At 49.4% G+C, this 22,500-nt stretch overlaps 1 protein-coding gene across 8 annotated transcripts in view; it reads left to right on the forward strand.

Moving 5' to 3' along the window:
- Positions 1-22,500, forward strand: part of fat1a (FAT atypical cadherin 1a) — a 74,892-nt gene that overhangs the window by 41,483 nt on the left and 10,909 nt on the right. For all 8 annotated transcript variants that reach the window (XR_003976062.1, XR_003976063.1, XM_030350909.1 and 5 more), the window contains 12 exons: positions 1,035-1,310; positions 1,848-2,058; positions 2,617-6,681; positions 8,105-8,301; positions 8,582-8,735; positions 10,796-11,029; positions 15,150-15,539; positions 16,097-16,311; positions 17,503-17,640; positions 18,043-18,186; positions 19,720-19,917; positions 21,644-22,225. Coding sequence is in view for 6 of the 8 variants with exons in the window: in XM_030350909.1 (XP_030206769.1) it covers positions 1,035-1,310; positions 1,848-2,058; positions 2,617-6,681; positions 8,105-8,301; positions 8,582-8,735; positions 10,796-11,029; positions 15,150-15,539; positions 16,097-16,311; positions 17,503-17,640; positions 18,043-18,186; positions 19,720-19,917; positions 21,644-22,225 (6,804 nt within the window). In the remaining 2 variants the exon portion in view is untranslated. The remainder of the gene's footprint in view (positions 1-1,034; positions 1,311-1,847; positions 2,059-2,616; positions 6,682-8,104; positions 8,302-8,581; positions 8,736-10,795; positions 11,030-15,149; positions 15,540-16,096; positions 16,312-17,502; positions 17,641-18,042; positions 18,187-19,719; positions 19,918-21,643; positions 22,226-22,500) is intronic.

Here is a 22,500-nt window from a genome sequence, read left to right on the forward strand (position 1 = left end):
CATCTCAGCACACAACAGATTGTCAATGTTATCGCCCCCTGACGCGCTGAGTCTATATCGGTCTCTTAAGCAGACTCACCACCGGCTCGACATCCTTTCAAAAGCACCCCGCGGACGGCCCTCGCGGCAGAGAGGGATCCGGCGGGCATAGGTTTAACCATCACTCGAATACCTCTCCCCACCTCTCCACCCGCTCTTCCAGCAGCACCCTGCTTGGCTTTGTGCACCCACCTCCCCCTGGTGTCTGGTATGCAGGTGTCTAATCTGGCTGATCCCATTGTTCCCCTTGTTTGGCCATGGTAGGAGCCCCTCGCCAGTTTTGGGACCCGGAGCTGGCATTCCTAACGGCTCTTGATAATCCTCAGTCGGAAGTGTGCTAGACGAATGCCGGGTGTTGATAAAACATGACCCCGACGGAATTTTACAGTTTGAGGACAGGACTCGACACCACAAAGGACACGATGTTCTTTTGTCGTGAGCAAAAAAAAAAGAATGAAAAGCTGCCCTTCTGTGGCGCATCGTTGCACATTTTGTGGGCTTTGCTCTGGAACATATGCATTTATAGTGGTGAAATATTGAGGGTCGTCGTTTGATTCGCACATTGTAAACAGAAATTTTATAAGTCACTTCACTCATCATACTCAATGGTTCTATTTAAAATCCTTACTAGAAACCCATTGGCATCACAACCCTCCTTGTATCTTAATGTTATCTGTGATTTTCTAGCAGTTCTCATCTGCGGGTGTTTAAGGTCATGCTGCCATGTGAAAATATGACGCAGGAGATTTGAAGGTCGAAGTTGGCTTTTGCAACAGTTGGTGTTGTGTCTGTTCTATCTTATTTTCTTGTTAACAACTTTGAAAGAAAAGTATTTTAATTCATTAATTATGTCTTACTTCTGATCTTGGTTATTTTTCGATCTTAGGTTTCTTTAACAATCATTTGTAAACGATGGAATGATAAATCCCATGTTTGTACCCAAGCCGATCCTCCTTCAGACCCTAACGTGATGTTCTCCCATGACGTCCCAATAGGTGCTGGTCCGCGTCATCGACACCAACAACCACCGGCCCCAGTTCTCCCAGCAGCGCTACAACGTCAGCGTGGCCGAGGACACGCCGGCCGACACCGAGGTCCTGAGGATCGCCGCCGCCGACGAAGACGAGAAGAACAAGCTGACCTTCACCCTGCTGAGTAGCACGGACCCCTTTAGCCTCAAGAAGTTCCGCCTGGACCCCGGGACGGGTGTCCTGTACACGGCCGAGGCACTGGACCACGAGACCATGCGCCAGCACACCCTCACCGTCATGGTACGCTGCCCAAAGGGCCACAGTGCTCCCATTTTGTTGACCGGCTTTGAGTCGGTCCGATTTATGTGTTCTTTCATCTGTTTCTGTGTTTTCTGCATTTAGGACTCTGCATGTGTTGCTTGAGATTAAGGTGACAACAACAAATGTGGTTGCCCCAGCCTATAGGGAAATAGTCTATGATATCCTCCATTTGTGTTTAAGTACTAGTTGTAAAAGATAGTTCCATAATTTTTTTTTTTTTTTTGAGCAGAACGAGAGTATTTCTTGATCTATGGACTTAATTGAACGGATTTGGAAACGGAATTCTTGGATTTAGTTCTTTGGATTTGGATTTTTGGATAAAAGGACTTTGCTGACCCGGTCCTAATACAGCTCATCTATGCATGTGTAAATTAGCTTTCCGGTTAAATTGGAAAATGTTACTACAAGTTTAATGTTCTCCATTTAAACATATCACATTCCCAAGTCTGCCTCTCCGTTTGGTTTACGTCCTGTTACTTCTTCTGATAAATGTGCATTCACACCTCTCATGACCAGGTGCGTGACCAGGACATCCCAGTCAAGAGGAACCTGGTGCGAGTGGTCATCAACGTGGTGGACACCAACGACAACGCTCCATGGTTCGTGGATGCCCCGTACTCCGGTCGCGTCTTTGAGTCGGCTGCGATTGGCTCAGCCGTGCTTCAGGTCACCGCTCTGGACAAAGACCAAGGCCGAAACGCTGAGATTGTCTACAGCATCGAGTCAGGTAAATGTCATTGATGATATCATTTGGTGTTTCAGGCGTAGAACAGATTTTTACAGAGAAACTGTCAGATAGGTTTCAGCAAAACGGGAGTTATTTTAATTTGAGGATTCTTTCTTCTGCTGAGCCTGGATCACGAATGTTTTACAGTGGAGGAGGTTGCTGGTAGCTTTGTCGGAACACATCTAAATACGTGGGCGCCACAGAGCATCTTCATAAGTTCCCACCATTGTTGTCTCTGCCAATAGACTCCGTTCGAGGGAGGGAAATTCAGTGATTCTCCAGTCCTTTGTTTGATGCAAACATTTTTGAGATTGTTAAAATGGTTCAAGCCAATGGATTTGTTGGTAGTGTTCCTTTGACACAATTTGAATAACGCAAGACGACTACTTGTTGTATAATTTAAATAAAATGTAGAGTTCTTTTCTGCCAAAGCCCTTTGAGAACAACAATTGGAGGCTACTTAGATGTGCTCAGTACATGAAAAACAAAGCATGTCAGTCTGAAACTTGGAAAATGGGCACACTAATTAATTAATTTGTTTTTTGTTTTGTTTTACAGGAAATGTTGCAAACACATTTGCTATGGATCCAGTCCTGGGGACCATCACAGTAGCCAAGGAACTTGACCGCAGCAAGAAGAATCACTTTGAGCTCATTGTCAAGGCATCTGATAGAGGAACATCTCCCCTGTCCACCACAGCAGCAGTGCTCATTTTGGTCACAGTATCTGACAACGCTGCTCCGAAATTCACTGAAAAATATTTTTCAGCAGAGGTCAGTGAATCCGCCCATCCCGGAAGCTTTGTGTGCTTGGTGACGGCCACCAGTCAATCATCAGTGTTTTATCAGATCAAAGCTGGCAACATCAACAACGCATTTGACATTAACCCAAACTCTGGAGTGGTTGTCATCCAGAGAGTTTTGGACTACGAAACGACGCCTGAATACAAGCTTATCATACAAGCCACAAACATGGCCGGGCTCGCCAGCAACACAACTATGCTAATTCATCTGAAGGATGAGAATGACAATGCCCCTTTGTTCCTCCAAAGGGAGTTCACGGGCATGATCAGTGAGTCAGCAGGCGTCAGCAGTGTCGTTCTGACCCTTGAGAGCACTCCGTTGGTTATCCGTGCCTCCGATGCTGATGGCGACCACAATGCAATGCTTGTCTATCAGATCGTGGAGCCATTTGCCCTCAATTACTTTGCCATTGATTCCAACACGGGTGCTATCCGAACAATCACAACCTTGGACTACGAGCAGAGGCAGGTTTTCCGTTTTACTGTCCAGGTACATGACCTTGGAATGCCACGTCTGTTTTCTGAGGCAGCGGCCAACGTGACTGTGAATATCATCAATGTCAATGACTGCCCGCCACTCTTGAGCCAAGAAGTATACGAGGCAAATGTCCTACTACCAACGTACAAAGGTGTAGAGGTCATCCAGGTCAACGCCAACGACTCTGACGCAAACGCACAGTTCCTCTTTTCCATTTCCGAGGGTAACATTGGCGACAAATTCAAGATGGATCCGAGTAGCGGTGTGATTGCCATTCAGAACGTCACACAGTTGAGAAGCAGGTATGAGTTGAAAGTAAGGGTTTCAGATGGCAGGTTTGCCAATACCGCCACGGTGAAAATCAATGTCAAGGAAAACAAAGAGCCCAGATTGAAATTCACAAGGGAATCCTACAAGGCCTTTGTTCAAGAGAACTCTTCCGAGAGGAAAACTCTGGCTGTCATCGCCGCAGTTGGAAACCAGGTGAACGAGCCCTTGTTTTACACCATTCTAAATCCAGACAAGAGGTTCCAAGTCAGCCACACGTCTGGGGTTCTATCAACCACCGGGATTCCATTTGACCGCGAGGAGCAGGACAGTTTTGACATCATAGTGGAGGTCACCAGACATGACCAACCGGAAGACGTGGCACACGTTCTGGTTGCCGTCAAGGTGGAGGATGAGAATGACAACACACCCATGTTCATGAACCTGCCCTATCACGCTCTGGTTCAAATGGACGCAGAAGAAGGACACGCCATCCGCCAGGTCACAGCAGTGGACAAGGACCTGGGGAAGAATGCCGATGTCTACTTCCACCTCAAGGAACACCAGGAGCACTTCCAAATCAGCCCCTCTGGAGAGATCTCTCTGAAGATGAAATTGGACTCAGAGTCATTGAAAACATATTCCGTCGTTGTTGTTGCCAAAGACAGCGGTGACCCAGCTCGCTCATCTGAAGTAGAAGTCCCCATCACTGTGGTCGACAAAGCAACACCCGTGTTTGAGAAGACTTTCTATAGTGTTGAAATCCCTGAGAACATCCCAGAACATACACCTGTGGTTCACGTTCAAGCCAATGACTCTGAAGGCCCTCGCATCGTCTACACTATATCCGAAGGGGACCCTTTCAAACAGTTTTCAGTTGATTTCAACACAGGGGTTTTGCATGTGATCCAGCCATTAGATTTTGAGTCGCATCCAGCCTATAGGTTGAGTTTGCGGGCCACAGACTCTCTCACCGGAGCACATTCTGAAGTGTTTGTCGACATTATACTGGAGGATATAAACGACAATGCCCCAGAGTTTTTATCAAAGTCATACTATGCCAACATCTCGGAAGCCTCTGTCATCGGCTCATCGGTTTTGAAGGTGGCTGCGAAGGATTTAGATACAGGAAACAACCAAGAAATCACATACCAGCTTGTTGAGGAAAAGGGAAAGAGTTCAGATTACTTCACTATCGATCGTACCACCGGAATTATCAGGACCGCCCAAATGCTTGATCACGAGGAAACCCCAAACCTCAAATTAACGGTTCGTGCCATTGATGGAGGAATTCCAGCCCTCTCAAGTGATGTCACGGTTGCCATAGATGTCATTGACCTGAACGACAATGCTCCAGTCTTCACCAAGACACTTTACGAAGTGACAGTCAATGAATTGGCGCAACGGGGTCATTTCATCACCCAAGTCCAGGCTTCAGATGCTGACAGCTCTGATTCCGAGAAACTGTCATTCTATATTGTTTCTGGAAACGAAGACCAAAGCTTTGCCATGGACAAACACACAGGGGCCATCATTATATCAAACCATCGGAGACCACATATGCTTCCTCTGTACAATCTAACTGTGTCTGTGTCCGACGGTGTGTTTAGAAGCACGGCATTTGTTCAAGTGACTATCATTGGTGCAAACTTCCATAATCCAACCTTCCCTCAGGTGGACTATGTGGTCGAGCTTGTGGAGAATTCACCTGTTGGAACCTTGGTAATGGAGGCAAAAGCAACCGACGATGACGAAGGCATCTACGGGGCCATTACATACCACATTGTGAATGAATTCGCAAGAGACAAGTTTTCAGTCAGTGAAAATGGAGAGATCTTTACACTTGAGAGCCTTGACCGTGAGAATGCCGTTGAAAAGGTTATCCCAATTTCTCTAATAGCACAAGATGGAGGTGGAAAAGTTGGCTTTTGCGTTATCAACGTTATCCTGACCGATGTCAACGATAACACCCCGCAGTTCAGAGCAGCCGAGTACAAAGCCACGATTGCATCTGACGCCCCGCGAGGAACATCAGTGACCAGGATCGCTGCCTCGGACATTGATGAAGGAAGCAACGCAGACATATATTATGCGATTGAAGCAGATGTGGAAAGTGTGGAAGAGAACTTTGAAATCCACCCTTCCACCGGGGTCATTGTTACTAAAGAGAGCCTGATCGGACTTGAAGGTGAACTTTATGCGTTCTTTGTCAGTGCAAAGGATGCCGGCAATACACCCAGGCAGTCTGTCATACAAGTATACATTAGGATTGTTTCTCCTGAAGTGCCGGTCCCCAAATTTGTGGAACCAAATTACCGTTTCACGATTTCTGAAGATTTGCTCATTGGCACGGAGATTGATGTCATCCAAGCAGAGAGTGTCCAACCGGTGTCCTACATCCTCCTTACAGGCAACACTCCAGAAAGTAACAGAGATGAGGTGTTTGTTGTCGATCCAGACAGTGGGGCCCTGAAGCTGGAGAAGGCCCTTGACCACGAGACCACCAAATGGTATCAGCTCACCCTGCTGGCCCAGAGCAAACACGAGAACCTCGAGGTAGTGGCGTCAGTGCACATCAACATCCAAGTCAAAGACCTCAACGACAACAAGCCCGTCTTTGAGTCAGACCCTTACGAGGCCGTCGTCGTGGAGAACCTCCCGGGCGGCACGTCTGTGATCCAGGTCCGAGCCACCGACCTCGACACCGGTGCCAACGGCCAAGTGGTCTACAGCCTGGACTCTGAACAGAGCTCCCAGGAGATCGCCGAGCTATTTGCCATCAACACCGAAACGGGATGGTTGACGACGTTGAAGGAACTGGACCGCGAGAAGATCAGCAAGTACACGATCAGTGTCCTGGCCATGGACAGGGGCGACAAGGTCCAGCACGTCACCGACGCTAAGGTCGTGGTGACGGTGGCCGACGTGAACGACAACCCACCCCGCTTCACGGCGGAGATCTACAAGGGGACAGTCAGCGAGGACGACCCTCCCCCAAGCGGAGTCATTGCCATTCTGAGCACCACGGATGCTGATTCAGAGGAAATCAATCGACGAGTCAATTACTTCATTACTGGTAAGCATTTTCTTTTCTCATTATGAATATCATTATTATAAGAGGATTTAAATAATCAGGAGCCTGCTTACTATTTGTGACGATAATCAAGGATTCATGGGAAACTGTTCAGATGTTCAGAGACCTTCTCATTTTATGATCATATCTGGTCTTTATTATTTTAAACAACATTATACATTCGGCAAGAATAAGAATCCTTTTCTCTGTGGATTCATCGGTTGAGGTGCCACACAGATCTTTATTTCACAAAAATGCAGCCTCTAATCACTTTCAAATTAATTGAATGCATTTCCTCGAGTGCTCATTAGTAGTTGTCAATCAAACACACACACGCTCAATGTTTAAATCCCCACAGACCATTTGCTAGCGTGTCTTGTGCTTCCCTAGGAACATTCAAGATGCATTGAGCTCTGATCTTAAAGACCATGTTTAGTGCTGTGTGTATCTAATTTGGACCGCCTTCCTCAGCACAATTGACTCCATACTATCTTTTGCCATGGAGACCCAACGTTCCGTTCAGGCAACGATCAATGATGCGCCGTGTGTTTATGTAACGCACGGAGCCGGCAATCCGCGATTTCTAAAAGGGAGAGAAAGTCGATGTAGCTGTAACACTTAATAACCATCCAAAAACATCTGGTGGCTGCCAGCCCGGCTCTCGGTATCTGCCAACACATGGATGTCGGCCAAAAATGGTGTACGGCAACATCAGGGGAGTGTTCCGCTTGATTATTTGTATGCTGGGTGAACAGGAAAAGCTCAAATCTGATCACAAGAGGTCATGGCGAGGCGTTTATAATTCAAAGTGCAGCTGCACTCTTCTAAGACCGTCAGATATATCTGAATTACATTGCATTGACACGCATTGAGTCCTTCAGCGGACATATTATTCACAGCCCCTCACAAGGCTGAGGCTGAGAACAATCAAAGCATACGATAAGAATTGGTGCAACCGCAAAAAGGTCTTGCACAACCCTGTTTAAAAGAAACCAACCTTCTCAGAACCAAGTTCTGAGAAGCAATTTCATTTATTATAAGGGATAACGGCATAATGATTACGTCTCAGAGGTACAGAGATAGTGCATCTCAACAAAGAGAGGTCACCATAAAACTAAATTCAGCAGTTACAACAGCAGATATATGAGCTAAAAAGCCCTAAAGTGTATAAGTCAGATGCAATTCACTCTACCGGGTGAGTAAGGGCCCATGGGACATGACTCAGAAACATTTTATACCTCTATTTCATACCAATAGCAGACAGTAACCAGCAAGGACAACAACATCTCAGACTTGAGTCTGAGACGCGCTTGTTTATTTTCATCCCGCTGAATCGAGTTGGATGAGTGAACCCAATTTTTCAGCTAAAACGAAACGGCTTATCATTCTAATTCGGGGGTCTTTTCTTTCCTTCCATCTCGGGCAGGAGGGGACCCGCTCGGACAATTTGCCATCGAGCACATCCAGAACGAGTGGAAGGTCTCTGTCAGGAAGCCCTTGGACCGGGAGGAGAAGGACAATTACCTGCTAAACATTACCGCCACTGATGGCATTTTCGCTGCCAAGGCAGTTGTAGAGGTCAAGGTCCTGGACGCCAACGACAACAGCCCTGTCTGCGAGAAGGTGAGCCCAGACTATTAACCAGCACGTCGCTACCTGTTAGACACTTGGAATGCATTTAACTGCTAATGCATTGTGATGCTGCAGACTGAATTATGGCTTAAATGCATTTAATGGCGTTCCATTTCATTTTATTTTCATTTTATTTTCTTATAGATGATGTGAAGCGCCATTAACTTAGATTAAAGCTGAACTTCCTTAAACACATTGGAGCTGTCCGCGTGTTAAGTCAACTTGACGTATGTGTAACGTCTGCTGTATTTTGCTGTATCTGTTGCCCCAGTCTCTCTACACTGAGCGTGTACCAGAAGACTCCCCGGCTGGGAGACTCATCTTGCAGGTCTCTGCAACGGATGCTGACATTCGCTCAAACGCTCAAATCTCCTATGAGCTCCAGGGGGCCGGTGCAGAGTTGTTCACCATTGATGCTGATACAGGTGTGTGTGTGTGTGTGTGTGTGTGTGTGTGTGTGTGTGTGTGTGTGTGTGTGTGTGTGCCTGTGTGCCTGTGTGCCTGTGTGTGTTGTGACAGTCTAAACCGTTAAGGATCACGGTTAGTCAATTGGAAATGTCAGTGGAAAAAGTTGTCAAGTCATATTATGGGCTGTTTTCTTTTTTTCTGTCCATTAATAATGTCTTCCTGGCGAGTGTTCAGACATGGGGAATGTTTATAATGTCAAGTGTGCATATTTTGCACTTCTTTTTCCCTTTAACTTTATATTAGAAAATTGCCGGGCTTTGAACTGAAAGCCGTAAACATATCAGTGATCCTAGCAAGAATTTACGACATCATTCACACTTTAGATTTACGACAGATGCTTCGTAAAGTGTCCCAACTTATATTATTTATTAATTATTGATAATATATATATATATATATGATTATTATTATACTTTGTAGTTGTCTGAGCGTGGCACGATTATCAGATATATTCCCAATAGTCTAGATGTTTCTTCTGAGTCGCTATTATTTACAAATCTCTTCCCAACGGTTTGGATACATCGCTTCCCTGCAGGACAAACTCAGCTTTAGATTAAAGTCATTTGCTAGTTTACTACTTGCACGAACATAATCCCCCCCCTACCCCCCAAAAAAACATAAATCAACCAAACAATTTGAAAAGAGTTAAGGAGGCCCTGTGGCATGGCTCCGCCAGCGCCGCGGCATTAAACGCCCTTTGACAGCGGAATCCTCCCGCTGCCCGGCACTAAACGCTGAGGAGAGGCTGAGGTGGCCATCCGACAGCATCCGGCCAGCCTCCGCATTCTGCTGCTAGCCATCAAAGCGTCTGCTTCTGGCACCAGGGCTACTGCTGCTAGCCACCAATGCTACTGCTGCTAGCACTAGGGCTACTGCTTCTAGCACCAGGGCTACTACTGCTGCTAGCACCAGGGCTACTGCTTCTAGCACCAGGGCTACCACTGCTGCTAGCACCAGGGCTACTGCTTCTAGCACCAGGGCTACTACTGCTAGCACCAGTGTGTCTGCTTCTAGCACCAGTGCTACTACTGCTGCTAGCCAACTGTGCAACTGCTGCTAGTAGCAGTGTGTCTGCTTCTAGCGCCAAGGCTAGTGCTGCTAGGCTAGCCACCAGTGCTACTGCTGCTAGCAAAAGTGATACTGCTGCTAGCACCACTGCCGCTGTGGAGGGGAACACGCAGAAGAGGATATTTTCTTCTTCTCATCGTCCCCCCCGCCCCCCTCTCCCCCACATGCCGACACTAATCAGGATTGGGTCATGTGAAGCGGGTTGTTATTTTACGTTGCCAGACGTTCATCCCAGGACACACGCACACAATCTGCCCTCCGCTGCCAAGCCCCTTCCACATGGTTTCCCTCATCATTCCCCCCCACCTGCCATTACTTATTTATGAATCCCTTCCATTTCTAGAGGCCCTCAGTTGTTTGGGTGTGGGTGTTGTTTTTTGTGAGATTTAGAAAGGAGGTGATGGTGTGTAAGAACTTCAACGGTCTGTTTCGTCGATGAACTTACATGTTTTCCATTATTCAAGAGTGTATGTCTCTCTCTGTCATACCTGCTCTACTGAGGGCGGATAGTGTGCAATTATAGCAGCTTTAAGAGTTCGCCGTTCAAAACTAGAGGGAATAGATGAGCTACTTTAAGTCTTTTGACTTTTTCTGTTTTTAACCGGACCACCTTCGTGAAGTGTGTGTGTGCGTGTGCCTGTTTGTACATGTGTGTGTGTGTGTGTGTGTTTGTGTGTGTGTGTGTGTGTGTGTGTGTGTGTGTGTGTGTGTGTCTGTCTGTCTCTGTGTGTGCTTGCATGTTTGTTTGTGTGTGTGTTTGTTTGTGTGTGTGCTTGTGTGTGTGCGTGTCTGTGTGTGTTTGCGTGTGTTGGTGTCTCTCTCTATGTTTGCATGTGTGTGTGTGTGTGTCTGTCTGTGTCTGTGTGTGTTTGCGTGCGTGTGTGTGTGGTTGAGGTACTTGCGTCTCGCCTACACTTCCTAACTATCTGCCCTCCGTCTGCGTCCGCAGGAGAGCTGAAGACCTCCCAGCCGCTGGACCGCGAGGATCGGGACGAGCACCGGTTCCGCGTGCGCGCGCTCGACGGCGGCGGGCGCTACTGCGAGGCCGACGTCCACCTTGCCGTGGACGACGCCAACGACAACCCGCCGCGCTTCACCTCCGACCCCTACGCCGTCACCGTGTTCGAGAACACCGAGACGGGCACCTTCGTGGCCAAGCTCCTCGCCAGCGACCTCGACACCGGTGAGCCGTTTTGGAAACCTTGTGTCCTCTTTCCTCGTTTCCTCTGTCCTTATCTCACTTGCTTATTTATTACCCCGTTATCGCCGCCTTCTCATGGATCACCTCCTCATCGTTTTATCATATTTATTGCTTTTGTCCCCCCATTATTGCCCGATATAATCCTAATGGAGAATCTTTTCTTATTAAAATGTTCAAATATTTGATCCATGCCGTCCAAACAAGCAAGCTTCGGAGAATCCTATTATATATTGTATTTGGGTGTATTATAGATGCTTACTTAACTTACCTTCGCCAAAGTACGAAAAAGAAAGAGGAAAAGAACACGTCCCTGACACAAGACTTCAATTGGTCCTTCATTATGCAGTGTCAACAAAACATTCGTCTCCACTCCACAAAACTCCTTTGCTCCGCCGCTGTCTTCATGAATATCATGCATATTTCATGATCTATAGCAAGCAGGGATGTTTCCCGAGCTGAGTTACTTATTTCTAAATGAACAAATAATGGGTTCAAACCCAACCAGGAATATTTCTGAATAGTGGGTCTTTTTTGCAGGCATCAACGTCGTTATTGGTTGTTATGCGCTTGCCTGCCGTACCAGACATGGGCAGCCATTTCCTGTTTACATTCAGGTTTTTAGACCTACACAAGCCAACAAAATGAGAAATGAACAATTCATCAAAATGACAGCACCTAATGACGGAACAAAGAGAGAAAAGCGTCGGTTAAAGAGCCGTCCCTCCTGGCTTTCCAGCTGAATAACAATATCGGAATGCAGATACAAACACTTCTGCAACAGTGACTGCATGCTGCTATCCAACGGTTGAACAGTAGAGATTTTGAATCAATATAAATATGTTTTGTACTGTGAAACGTAGCGGGATTGGGAGAGTGGAAGGCTTGTTTTCAAATTGTATAAATGACAGAAAATATAGAATGCAGGTGATTGTCGGTGACATGTTTTTACCAATTTGGACTGTTGAATCTCGGGAACTGTATAATCTGTTTTTTTAACTTGGATATTCTGTCACATTGGATGCACTCCCACTTTTAAAATATGCAATCGCATCACTCTGATACATTTTGAACCATCTGGGCAATCTTGGTAATAAAATGGAATTGGCCCAGTGCCAGGCCCATTTTCAGTTTGGTTTTCAGCAAAACACAAAATTTTTATTATCTTATTGTTTGGTCGTGGCTCACTGATTTCCAAAGTTTACACTTGGAAGAGATCTCCTATCGTCGCCAGCTGCAGACGTGACACAGGTGGAGGTTGTTCATACCAGTGGCTCAGCCAAGCATGGAAGTTTTAATAGCACATTATCAAGGTTTATCTGTTTGGGGGCAGATGGTCATCTTCAGGGAGCGGGGAAGATGGACATCCCAACAGTCATGGTGTCAGCACAATTCCAAATTGTGTGTGTGTGTGTGTGTGTGTGTGTGTGTGTGTGTGTGTGTGTGTGTGTGTGTGTGTGTGTGTGTGTGTGTGTGTGTGTGTGTGTGTGTGTGTGTGTGTTTGGTGCCACACAATTGGTCCTTCAGGTTCCATCAACAGCCCCGCCCCTTGAATTAGAAACTCCCATTTCATTTGTCGAGATTTGTAATCTTTCTCAGATATCCTCTGGATCTTTGATCGCCTGGTGGAAAGCCAGGAGCTCCTGAGTGTGTGTTCGGAGCTGCTTGAGTACCTCACCTCCGGCCATTTCTCCAGCACTTTCTACTGTTTCCCCCCCCCCTCCCCTCCGTTCCCACTGCTATTATCCAAACCTCTCGGTGGTCTTGGTGGACTTCCAATCGCTCCTTCAGTTAACCTGCTCTGGACATCGTCTCCTACTCAACCGTGTCCTGCTCCTTCTTGACTGCCTCACACTCTTGCCTCCCGCTACACTCTTGCCTCTCCCCCCCCCCCCCCCATTTAGCCCACCACCACCTCCCCCCTTCTCCTCCCAGACGACAGCTTGGCAGAATGAATGAGACGGTAGAATGAGGTTTGGCGGGCTAGGGATTGTAAGAAGCCGGGCAGGGCGGGGAGAGGGGTTGTCCTGGGAAGGCGTTCACTCCCTGTAGGTTTGCCTGTACAGAATTTGCCTCTTGTTCTGAGCATGTGAGAACAATGATGAGGGTGCTTGTGGTTCTAATAAGGGGTCCAGAGAGGCAAAGAGATGTCTCCTTTGCTTTTTGCCAAGGGCGGTTTTAATTTAGAGGTGCTTGCGACAGCAAATGGGAAAAATAATGATCTTTATTTGAATATCTTTTCAAGTAGATATTGACAATGATCTGTGAAACCCTGTTCTTTGTCCTTCCAGAGAGAAAATAGTCTGAATGTAATTAGTTCTTACTTTTCATGGTGTCTGTGTGCGTGTGTGTGATTGTGTGTGTGTGTCTCTGTGTGTCTGCGTGTGTGTGTGCTCTCTAAAACAGCATCAACTAAGTCCTCATTTGGTTGCATTTGGTTTCACTCTCCTGCTCCACAGTCTTCACAAAGTCTGCGCTGGTAGCCTTGATATGTGGGGACATTTTAGCACCTACACACTTCCTTTAACTCTACCTCTACCTTTTAGGTAGTTGCTTCGTTTTTCTTCTGTGTGATTTATGCATTTTCTCCATCTGTCCTTTTTAAATTATTCAAATGCATCCTATACGCAGGCGATCCAAGTTTGTCAGTTTATTTTCACTGCTCTTAGAAGTATGCATATGCTGTGTGTTTGCTTGTTTATGTACCTGTGTGTGTGTGTGTGTGTGTGTGTGTGTGTGTGTGTGTGTGTGTGTGTGTGTGTGTGTGTGTGTGTGTGTGTGTGTGTTAGGGCTTTGACTTTTGCCCAAAAATCATGTTCGTAGTTCGTTTGTTTATTAATATTAATATTAGAATACATTTGAATATTTATTAATAATATTTTGACCATTAAATGCCTTCAGTAAGACCTGGATTGGACTTTGCGAGGTTTGTTTACCGGTGTTGCTATGGTTACCGGTCTTGCGCGTTCCAACTGTTTATTAGGTTTCTATTAAATCGCTGTCTAATCAATACTTCATTCACTGCCACTTCCGTGTTCATTACAATATTATGAATAGACTGCGTCGGGTTCTCCGACGTCTCTCCCTCTTGGCCTGCCCATAACAGGTTTGAATATTAAGAGCTGCCTAATATTCGTTCGAATTTTGATGAATTTTTTGATACTCATTATATTATATTCGAATAACGAAGTTCGGAGTCAAAGCCCTAGTGTGTGTGTGTGTGTGTGTGTGTGTGTGTGTGCGTGTGTGTGTGCGTGTGTGTGCATGTATGTCTGGCCGCTGAGGTCCTCGTGGTGGATATAAGAACATAATCCAGTATGTTTATTAGTGCTAGTGAATAGGGGGCTGACAGAAGCCACCCATAGGCAATTGCCTAGAGTTATGTGGTGTGGAAAGAGTAAATGGGCCGCATTCACAGCCCCGATCACCACCATCCTCTCCGGCTTCTGATAATGAGTTTTTTGTGGGGAAAGGACACACTCGCCTGATAAATGGGAATATAATGGCATATTCCAAACGGAGGGCCACCTGGAAAACACCGCTCCGATTATTGTCGTGATCCGTCTCTGTCTGGTTCCTGCGAGTGTGAAGCCGATGGGAGGGGATGAGTTATGGAGAACGTGCCCTGACCTTGCTAATGAGGGATTTTTGGCGGGGGAAACAGATAGCGAGGAGGCAAGATGTAAGTTAGGAATTATTTACAGAGACTGTGTCAGTTATTCTTTGTTCTACTGTTCCTTAGCCAAGAGTTGCCTGATGAATCAGCACCTTTAGGTCGGCTAACGATCTAGCCGACCCGGGCTCGATTCCTACCTGCGCCACTGTCCGCACTTGCATCATGACGTTCCCGCTCTCTTTCAACCCACTATCCCGTCCGTCTTCACTGTCCCGTCTATAAACATTTGACGATAAAACAACTATTCGGGGTGCCCTAAATATTTGGCCTGTTAAACCCTTTGAAACTCTAATGGTGATTAAGGGCTATACAAATTCAATTCAATTCAATTCAATTTAATTTAAATCAATTCGTTTTTTAGTTTTTGTTTTTTGACACTAACTATTCGTTTTTTCTTCTCCTCCTTCTTCCACATTCCCGGCGTTCCAGGCCTGAACAGCGACATCCTCTACTCCCTGGCCGACTCGGCCGACGGCCACTTCTCCATCGACGAGCGCACGGGCGTGGTCAGCCTGGAGAAGGTGCTGGACCGCGAGGTGCAGGCGGTGTACGAGCTGCGGGCGCGCGCCGCCGACCAGGGCTCCCCGCGACGCCTCTCGGCGCTGTGCACGGTGGTGGTGTCCGTGCTGGACATCAACGACAACCCGCCCGTCTTCGAGCACCGCGAGTACGTGGCCACGCTGGCGGAGGACGTGGCGGCGGGCACCCAGGTGCTCCGCGTGCAGGCGTCCAGCCGGGACGCCGACGCCGCCGGGCAGATCTCCTACGGCATCATCAGCGGCAACGAGCACGGCATGTTCAGCGTGGACCCGCTCTCAGGTGGGTTAGGCTGTGTGTGTGTGTGTGTGTGTGTGTGTGTGTGTGTGTGTGTGTGTGTGTGTGTGCGCGTGTGTGTGTGTGTGTCTGTGTGTGTGTGTGCGCGTGTGTGTGTGTGTGTGTCCGTGTGTGTGTGTGTGCAGAGTCAGCCCACAGCACTTAAGGGCTTGTACATCGGAATGCGTCATGGGATTTCTCTTTGCCGATACCCTGCCATTTTGGGATGAGAGAGAGAGAGAGAGAGAGAGAGAGAGAGAGAGAGAGAGAGAGAGAGAGAGAGAGATTTAGCTGTAGTAAATATAACGTATCCTAGGTTACTGGATACGTTGTTTTGCCATGTCTTGCATGAGAAATGCAGTTCCAAACTGCAGAAAATTATTTCTCGATTAATTACTGAACAACGTCCCAAACCCCCATTACTACCCATAACATTCCTATGCCCCTGATCTTACGAATGGGAGACGGTCATTGCCGATTTGTCGTCACAATGTACAAGCCCTACAGAACAAAATCACCTTGGTCCTCATTTTAACTCGCACACCTCCCCACCTCCCTCCCAGGCGACATCTTTGTGATCGAGGCCCTGGACTACGAGGCGTCCCACGAGTACTACCTGACGGTGGAGGCCACGGACGGGGGCTCGCCCCCGCTCAGCGACATGGCCACCGTCAACATCAACCTGACGGACGTCAACGACAACAGCCCCGTCTTCAGCCAGGAGACCTACATGGCGGTCGTGAGCGAGGACGCCGAGCCCGGCAAGGCGGTGGTGACGGTAAGAGAGAGAGACGGCTGAAGGAACACATGCAGGAGCTAAGTGTCGGTTGATTAGCTGGAGGAAAGGTGTGTGTGACTGTTAACGCCGATAACGGCCCACCTGTAATATATAGCTGGATCAGCCCTAACCATGACCCCTGAATACTTGTTACTTTGAATACTATAGGAGGAGATAAAGTTAAACATCAAGCGAAACCACTTAAAATAACGCTTAGATCATGGTTTAACCCAAAGATGTCAACATTGTGTTTTTCACCCTTATAAAGCACTTCCTCGATGTGGAAAACGTTCCCAGGTATTCCGGTTGTTTCTCCCAGAGAAATAACCTTATGGCGACCTCTCCTGCCTCCCAGTACCAGTTCCACTCCAGCTCCACATATTCCCTCATTTATTGCTTCAGTGTCTCAGCCTCTCTGTTGATTGTTTATTCTCACTCTATCGCGTGCCGGCACCTGTTGGCAAATCACCATATGGTGGCACAGCTAAATTAGGACTGCTGCTCTTCATGCCTCATGCACTCTAGCTTATGCCAGCGCGCGCACACACATACCCTCGAACGCTGTGCACTGGCACACGCACACAGAGTTAATTAAAGGGAGTAGACTCTTTATACCCTCCGACTTGATAAGGGATTTTGTTATTCTTTGTTCTTTCTCTTACCTTCTATATGCAAAACATTTATCCGCATTCCTCCTTGCTCCTCCAACTTACTTATCAGTCACAAATCCCCTCCTACCCCCCACCCTCCCTTCCATTCCCCTGACCGAATAACCCCTATTTATCAGGATACTGTGTGCATCTAATGAACCTAAATATCTAGTCTTTTGGAAAAATTACATTTTAATATCCGTTATTGTCCTGTCGCTTGTAAGTCTTCCCTGACTGCTGATTTCCCACAGGACTCCCTTCGTTCTGCGATAGGCTGTGTGCTGTGTGCTGTGTGTGCGCGTGTGTGTGTGTGTGTGTATGTGGGCCCCTTGTGATGACCGTGACTGCAAAAAAAAAACAAGTGCATGATTGTACTCCCTCCCGATTTATTCCTTGTACAGTTCCTTGGAGATCAAAAAAACAGGATGCGGCCGTCACAAATCAGCCTCGCAAATCACAAAGCTGTGTTCACAGCCTATAAATGAACACAAAGCTCATCCTCAACCCATGCTCTGTGTATGGTGTGTGTTTGGGGTCAAAGGTCGTTGCCGAGGACGCAGATGGGCCCTCCTACAGTCACGTGCGCTACTCCATCGCGGACGGCAACCAGGGCAGCCTGTTCACCATCGACCCCATCCGCGGGGAGCTCAAAGTAGCGCGTCAGCTCGACAGAGAAAGGGTAAGGAGAAGAAAGAGGGATAAAAACCACAGTGCACGTACATTTCCGGTCCGTGGAATAACTAATTGCCCTCTCTGCATTCTATGCAATATGCACCGAGGGCTGTGTCAGAGCAAACGCACCCGTTTGTCCCCACTGCTGAGCATTCTTCCTCTCCTCTCATTTGCACTCTTTTCTCACTCTACCCTTTCCTCTCTCTCTCTCTCTCTCTCTCTCTCTCTCTCTCTCTCCTTCTCTCTCTCTCTCTCTCTCCTCTCTTTTTTCCTCTCACTCTCCTCCCTCCCCTCCCACTCTCCCTCTCTCCACATCTCTCCCCCCCTCTCTCCACCTCCCTCTCTCTTCCTCCATGTTTTCCCTTCCTCCTCCCTCACTCAACCTCCCTCCCTCCCTCTCTCCCCCCAGACGTCGGGCTACACCCTGACGGTGGTGGCGTCGGACAACGGGTCGCCGGCGCGCTCCAGCGTCGCCGCGGTCAACGTGGACGTGTCGGACGTCAACGACAACCCCCCGCTGTTCGCCCAGGCCAACTACAGCCTCATCATCCAGGTATGGGGGTCAGCCGGGGAGCGGGCGAGCACGCTGGAGGTGGTGGTGCTGGTGGTGGGAGGGATAGAGGTGGAGGTGATATGAAGGGTGGAGGTGTTGGTGCTGGGAGGGATAGAGGTAGAGGAAGGCGGGCAGGGCGGAGCTGCGGTTGGTGGTAGGGATAGAGGTGGTGCTGGTGTGAAGGTTCTAGCGATAAAGGTGGAGTTGGTGGGAAGGGTGGTGGTAGGGTTGGAGGTGGAGTTGGTGTGAAAAGGTGGTAGAGACAGAGGTGGAGACGGCAAAGTGTTGGTGGTGGGGATAAGGTTGGGGATGAAGGTGGTGGGGGTGGAGGTGTGGGTGGTGGAGGTGTGGGTGGTGTGTGGCACAGAGGTAGTGGGGTGGAGGCAAAAGGGGAAGGATGTGGCTGGGTGGGACGCGGGCGGGGCGGTGGTGGGAAGCCTGCGTCTGGGTGGTACGTGGTGGGAGGTAGGGACGGCGGTGGTTGTGTTGGAACGGGGTGGCGGCGGGAAGGACGTCTCGCTGCGGTGATGGTGGTGGGTGGAGGGTAGCCTTAGATTAGAGGGTCAGGGGTCCAATGGAATGGCATATGGTTTAGATGGTCTGGGGGGAGGAGGAGGGCTAGGGGAGGGCCGGGGATAGGAGAGACAGCAGTGGATGCAACCGCCGCAGCCCTGGAGGGATTAACCTAGGAGGATCCATAGCAGCCATGTGCACCTTGAATGTCAAGGAGGAGGGGGAGGATGGGAAATATATAGGGAGCACCAGGAGGGAGGGGACATCGCGAGGGCAGGGGGAGGGTTGGGGGGGGGGGGGGGGGGGGGGGGGGTGGTTGAGGAGAAGGTGCGTGTGTGTGTGTGTTGGGGAGGAGGAGGGGAGTTTAAAGACAGAGGCTGCATCTTAAGTATGCCAATGCAGATAAAAGGTGGATGCGAGGAGAATGTGCAGCAGCGGCGTTGAGGGGAGGTGAGCAGTCGAGAGGAAGTGGAAGCAGCAGGCAGAGGAAGGTGAGGCACGGGGCTAAAAGCATGGTAATAATACCCACTCCATAGCAGGAGAAGGGCCATCGAAAGATCCGTACCAGTGTGGTACCCTCTGGAAAAGACAGCCAAAAACGTGGAAGTAGATGGAAAAAGGGTGAGGCAGGGGGGGTGGAGGGGGTGGGGGGTGGAAAGGACACGGTTCAAAGTCATTTTTTCCGAGGTGCCGCCAAGTAGAGGAGCGCTGCTGGGAAATGTAGTTCACACTCCACAGACTAATCACTTGAGAAGGGGACGAGATTGCCTTGCCGAGAAGAATGAGATCCCCTGCCCTGGTTATAACTTATTCCATGTCTGAAACGCACTGGTTTTTTAATAATACTCACCACAGAGATGACAATACCTCAGCCTGTGAGGTTATGGGTGAATGCTTAAACACAGTCGTTTTTCATTACCAGCGTCCCCAATCCAATGTGACGGCCCTTTAATGGCGGGAGCTGATCCCACTGTGTTCACTCATGCTCTTCATTTGCTTCCGCCCCCCCCGCACTCACAGGAGAACCGACCCAAGGGCACCAGCGTTCTCCAGCTGTCTGTCAGCGACCGGGACGCCACCCACAACGGCCCGCCCTTCCACTTCGCCATCGTCGACGGCAACGAGGGCGACGCCTTCGAGATCAGCCAGCAGGGGGCGCTGGTGGCGGTGGGGCCGCTGAACAAGAAGGGCCGAGAGCACTACCTGCTTCAGGCGCAGGTGAGCCTCGCTCTCTTTGAACGAAAGGCTTTGTTCCGGAGTATTGACCCATCAAGCGGCGTGTCGATCTATCCTGCCGGCTCGGCCCACTGCTCACCTGTCACACTCGCCCACCGGCTCCGCTCGCTGACTCTCTCTCTCTGTCTCTCTCTCTGTCCCTCTCTCTGTCTCTTTCTGTCTCCATCCCTCCCTCGGTCTCTCTCTCTCAGTCTCTCTCTGTCCCTCTCTCGGTCTCTGTCGCTCACTGTCTCTCTCTTTGTCTCTTTCTGTCACCATCTCTCACTGTCCCTGTCTCTTTCTCTCTCTGTTGCTCTCCCTCTCCCTCTCCCTCTCCCTCTCTCTCTCTCTCTCTCTCTCCCTCTCCCTTTCCCTCTCTCTCTCTCTCTCCCTCTCCCTCTCTCTCTCTCTCTCTCTCTCTCCCTCTCCCTCTCCCTTTCCCTCTCTCTCTCTCCCTCTCCCTCTCTCTCTCTCTCTCCCTCTCTCCCTCTCCCTCTCTCTCTCTCTCTCTCTCCCTCTCTCCCTCTCCCTCTCCCTCTCCCTCTCTCTCCCTCTCTCATTTCATCCACGCGTTTCTCAATCATGGTCGGAAAGAGGCATTCATTTCTCATCCTGCTCCACACTCCTCACAGACCCTCTGTCCTCCCCCATGCCGCTTCAAACTCACATTCTCTTTCTTCAGCTGGTCACCTGCTTAACCTGCTAAACAGAAGAGCGGACGAGTGAGTTGTAGTTCTCACTCAGCACTTGCTCTTCGCTGACTGAGCAGTGCAAATCAAAGACCCATTGGAAGATATTAGAACTGTTACTGACTGGTGTCATCCGCAAATGTGTGTGTGTTTGTGTTGGTGTGTGTATGTGTGTGTTTTGAAAGGGCCTCTGAAGTCTCTTGGGCAAACGGGGGATGATAAGAGTGAATCCAGAACGAGGCCCCTCCACTCAGAAGTCGATCTTGTGTTTTTTTCTCCACATAGAATTGATGCTAATATATGCAAATATTTAGACACATCTTGCACTCTGGCTGCTTTGAATGAATCCTTGTGACGTCCCTCGCACAGCACTCCGCACTGTGGGAAAAGAAGACATTTTTTGAAAGGCACTTGATTGCCCCCTAGTGGCCGCCGGGGTGCGCTCGGCTCTTGAAGCAGTAGGGAGTCGATGGGTGGGGGTAGGGGGTTATTACTACTGAATGAATAACTGGCAAACATTCCTGTCCTCATCGGCGCGTTCAGGAAAACGACTTTAATTAACTTTACTTCAGGCATTTGGGCTCCTTTCCAAAGCGACTCTCAGCGGAATCAGATCCATGTCATTAAGTATCAGATGGGTCATGCATCTTGCTCCCGGATGCCCACTGATAGGGTTGCAGACATCGGGCGATCGCCACTAGAACCCTTACCCTTAAGGCTTAGTTATGATTCCACGTCGACGCCAGGCAAGGGCGTTTAAGGACCAATTACCTCCTTGCGGTCCCTCCTTGTGTCCACCGCAAGGGCGTTCGCCTCCCAAAATTGTTAACCTTCCGTCGAGGCAAAGGAGCAGCAAGGGCTGTGATTGGTCCGGTTACTAAAACCCGTCGCAGAACCCAACCAGGTTCATGACTGCGTCATTGCGTTGCGTCGACGTGGAGCCATAACTGAGCCTTTACGCTGCGAGTCGAACGCCATGTCCCAAAACCCCCACGCTAACCCTCTCCCCCTCTGCACCCCCCCCCCCCCCCCCACTCCAGGTGTCAGACAGCGGGAAGCCCCAGCTGCTGTCCACGGCCTTCATCAGCGTGCGGGTGATCGAGGAGAGCGTGTACCCGCCCGCCGTCCTGCCGCTGGACATCTTCATCTCCACGGCCGACGACGAGTACCCCGGCGGCGTCCTGGGCAAGATCCACGCCACGGACCAGGACATCTACGACACCCTGACCTACAGCCTGGCGCCCACCCCCCAGGACGGGCTCCCCTTCACCGTGTCGGCCTCGGACGGCAAGGTGATCGCCCGGCAGCCGCTGGACGTGGGCCACTACCCGCTTAATGTGACGGTGACGGACGGACGCTTCACCACGCCGGCCGACGTCACGGTGCACGTGCGGCAGGCTACGGAGCAGGCGCTGGCCAACTCCATCGCCGTGCGCTTCGCCAGCATCGCGCCCGAGGAGTTCATCGGCGACTACTGGCGCAACTTCCAGCGGGCGCTGCGGAACATCGCCGGGGTGCGGCGCAGCGAGGTGCAGCTGGTGAGCCTGCAGCCCACCGAGGCCGGGGACCTGGACGTGCTGCTGGCCCTGGAGAGGTCCGGGAGCCCCTACCAGCCCCAGGAGGTGAGAGAGGGCCACGGGGCCGTCAGGGCGGGCGGTGTGGAGGCAAACCCTTCGACACGCTTCATTTAAATAGAGTCAAATCGATTCTACTGTCACTTTATCCCGGATAGATCTGATATCAGCGTATATGGAATAAATGCAAACGGTAGATGAAGTCAAATTGTGCGTTATATCAAAAGAAACGATCGACTTTCTTACCCCGAACTTCATTTCCTGTTTCAACCTTTAAAAAATAATGTTGTTTCCAATCAGAGATCAAACCCGAATCTAATCAA

Source organism: Gadus morhua, chromosome 3 (genome assembly GCF_902167405.1).
Source record: "Gadus morhua chromosome 3, gadMor3.0, whole genome shotgun sequence".
Classification (NCBI taxonomy): domain Eukaryota; kingdom Metazoa; phylum Chordata; class Actinopteri; order Gadiformes; family Gadidae; genus Gadus; species Gadus morhua.